Source organism: Poecilia reticulata, linkage group LG15 (genome assembly GCF_000633615.1).
Source record: "Poecilia reticulata strain Guanapo linkage group LG15, Guppy_female_1.0+MT, whole genome shotgun sequence".
Lineage (NCBI taxonomy): Eukaryota > Metazoa > Chordata > Actinopteri > Cyprinodontiformes > Poeciliidae > Poecilia > Poecilia reticulata.
In genome coordinates this window covers 29,878,232-29,880,809 of record NC_024345.1, presented here as the reverse complement: position 1 = coordinate 29,880,809, position 2,578 = coordinate 29,878,232, and the positions used below count along the sequence as shown (strand labels likewise).

Sequence of the window (2,578 nt, the reverse complement as noted above, 5' to 3'; positions counted from 1 at the left end):
GGTTCATCATGCTGTGGTGGAGGTTCATCATGCTGTGGGCCGCGGCACGGTGGAGGTTCATCATGCTGTGGTGGAGGTTCATCATGCTGTGGGCCTCAACACGGTGGAGGTTCATCATGCTGTGGGCCGCGGCACGGTGGAGGTTCTCGGTTTGGACCTCTGGAGATCATGCTGGGTTCTGATTCAGGTTCTGAACAGAACGATTCTTTCCTGAAAGAACTAGTTCAGAGTTCAGTCACTCGCTGCCAGAACTCAGTAAGGTTTTCTCAGGTCTCGGCCCACAGCATCACTCCGCCCTCATGTCTTTTCTAACCCTGGACAGACAAAGATTGATCCGATTCTCTGAACTGGTTCCTGATTCTCTGAACTGAGTCAGTCAGGGGTTAAACTAATCCTGACCTCCAGCGTAGCAGAACACAGAAAACTGGTTCCTCTGTTTTAAAATGGGAGGTGAACCGACCCTGAACTTTGGGAGATCCAACACTTCCGTGAGAATCGGACCTCATCTCAGAATCGGTACCGGCCAACGTCAGAATCAGCAGGTCGGATGGGAAGCTGCATCTCCTGCTGTCAGATTATCGGCAGTCATGCCTGGAACCAGCGATGCACCGATAAATCGGTAGATTTTCTTAATTTTGTGTAATCTGCTGTCGGCCTTATTCCCTAATCTTAATCTGGGTTAAGAAGGTTCTGGAACTCAGCCGATGGCAGAACTTGTTTGCAGGGATCTCTGATCGGCCCTCAGTAGACGTTCCAGCTTTTCACTCTGATCTGTTACAGCCGTGAAGCAGCAGGAGTTCAGAGAAGCTCTGCTTAGACAATGGGGACAAATGTCTTTAGAGAGGATCAGAGACACGTCCTGGTTGGATGAGCAAACAGACGCCTTATTTGAACAAATCAAAGAAGGTAAAACTTTCCACACAGATCAGATTTAGGTCTTTCTCCAAAGACGTCTTTTCTGTCCACATCTCTTGTCTCAGGTAATGAATGCGTCTATCATTTTGTAGTTTTCTGTTGTATCTTCTCACTTTGTTCCGATTTGGATTAAATTCTGAAATTCTGACGTCTTCACGCATCGTTGTTTTGTCCCAAACGCGAAACCGTCAAGAGAACCCGAGACCCAAACAGGAAGTAGGAGAGACAGATTCTTTTCTAAATTTAGTCACAAATAATTCTTCCTTAACACCGCTAATGTAGCTAGCTAGCTAGCTAATGTAGCCAGGTACATTAGCTAGCTAGCTAGCTTTGTTTGCATCTATCATAAGTGAAAATTCATCCAAGGTTTGATGGATGACGTTCATTTTTGCCACTGACCCTCTTGTGTTTCCAACCTCTAACATCCTGCAGGATCCCAATCATCCCCAATATTTACGGTTTATTTGGTCTTAAATTTGACCGACTGAAACCAGCAGGTTCCCCGTTTCTGGAGACTTTGGCTCCTTAGTGGAGCATCTAGACCAGGGGTGGGCAATCCTGGTCCTGGAGGTCCGGTGTCCTGCAACTCTTAGACGTCTCCTGGTCCAACACACCTGGATCCAACAGCTGAATCTCCTCCTCAGGGCAGTCAGGTTCTCCAGAGTCCTGCTAACGACCTCATTATTTGACTCAGGTGTGTTGAAGTACAGACACATCTAAAAGTTGCAGGAGGCCCTGCAGGCCTGGAGTTGCCCACCCCTGATCTAGAGGATGAAAGTCTGGTTGCACCTGTTGATCCTCCAGTTTCCTCCTCCTGATCTGACCAGAAAACTTTAGTCCCTAAATGAACCTTCAGCTGTCAAAGTGAGGAAGTCGAACCGTTCGGTACGAAACGACCTTAACGGTACCAACAGGTTCTCTTCCTGTTCTTCAGGAGTGGAGAGATGCAGCAGAAGTTGTACTCCAGAGGTTCTGGTTCCTTCCTGCTGGAGAGGAACGGTCAGGCCTGCGGCGCCCTTCCGGACTCCGTCACTTCCTGTGAACTCCCGTTCCGATGCCCCCGATGCGGCGAGCAGCAGCGGTTCCGCAGCCTGGCCTCCCTGCGGGCCCACCTGGAGTACCGCCACTCCTACCGCTCTCCGGACGTGGTGTCCGGAGACTTCAGCATCACGGGGTCGCTCCCCGACCCGCTGGCGGCCGCCATCGCCTGGCAGGACGCCAGCCTCCCGGCCCGCAGGGGGCAGCACGGCGCCGCGCGGCCGGTCCGCTCCCTCAGCGACAGCAGAGACAGCGGCTACCTGCACTCCTACGGCGCGGTGAGGAGGCGCACCCAGAGCGTCGGCGTGGGGACGCAGGAGGAAGGCGTGGATGATGAAGATACAGGGGAGGAAGAGGAGGATGAAGAAGAGACCAGAGATGAGTCAGAAGTCAAACAGTCGGACTCAGGACGCCTCCCTCACCTCCCGTCCCCTCCGGACCCGGACCTGGACCCGGTTGGTGAGTTTCTCCTCCAGCGCGGCTCCTTTTCCCCCAGCAGGAAGTTAACGTCTCTTCTTCACTGGCTCCACCAGCGCAGAGCTACTGCGGCCGGGAGACGGCGGCGGCCTCCGCGGCGGTGCGGCGGCGGCTGGCCAGCATCCTGCGGGCCGCCGACGGCACCATG

At 53.3% G+C, this 2,578-nt stretch overlaps 1 protein-coding gene across 1 annotated transcript in view; it reads left to right on the top strand.

Moving 5' to 3' along the window:
* znf365 (zinc finger protein 365) overlaps window positions 1-2,578 on the top strand; it is a 7,057-nt gene that overhangs the window by 974 nt on the left and 3,505 nt on the right. The window contains exons 2-3 of the mRNA XM_017308831.1: window positions 1,850-2,412; window positions 2,487-2,578. Of these exons, the coding sequence (XP_017164320.1) occupies window positions 1,860-2,412; window positions 2,487-2,578 (645 nt within the window). The 5' untranslated portion in view covers window positions 1,850-1,859. The remainder of the gene's footprint in view (window positions 1-1,849; window positions 2,413-2,486) is intronic.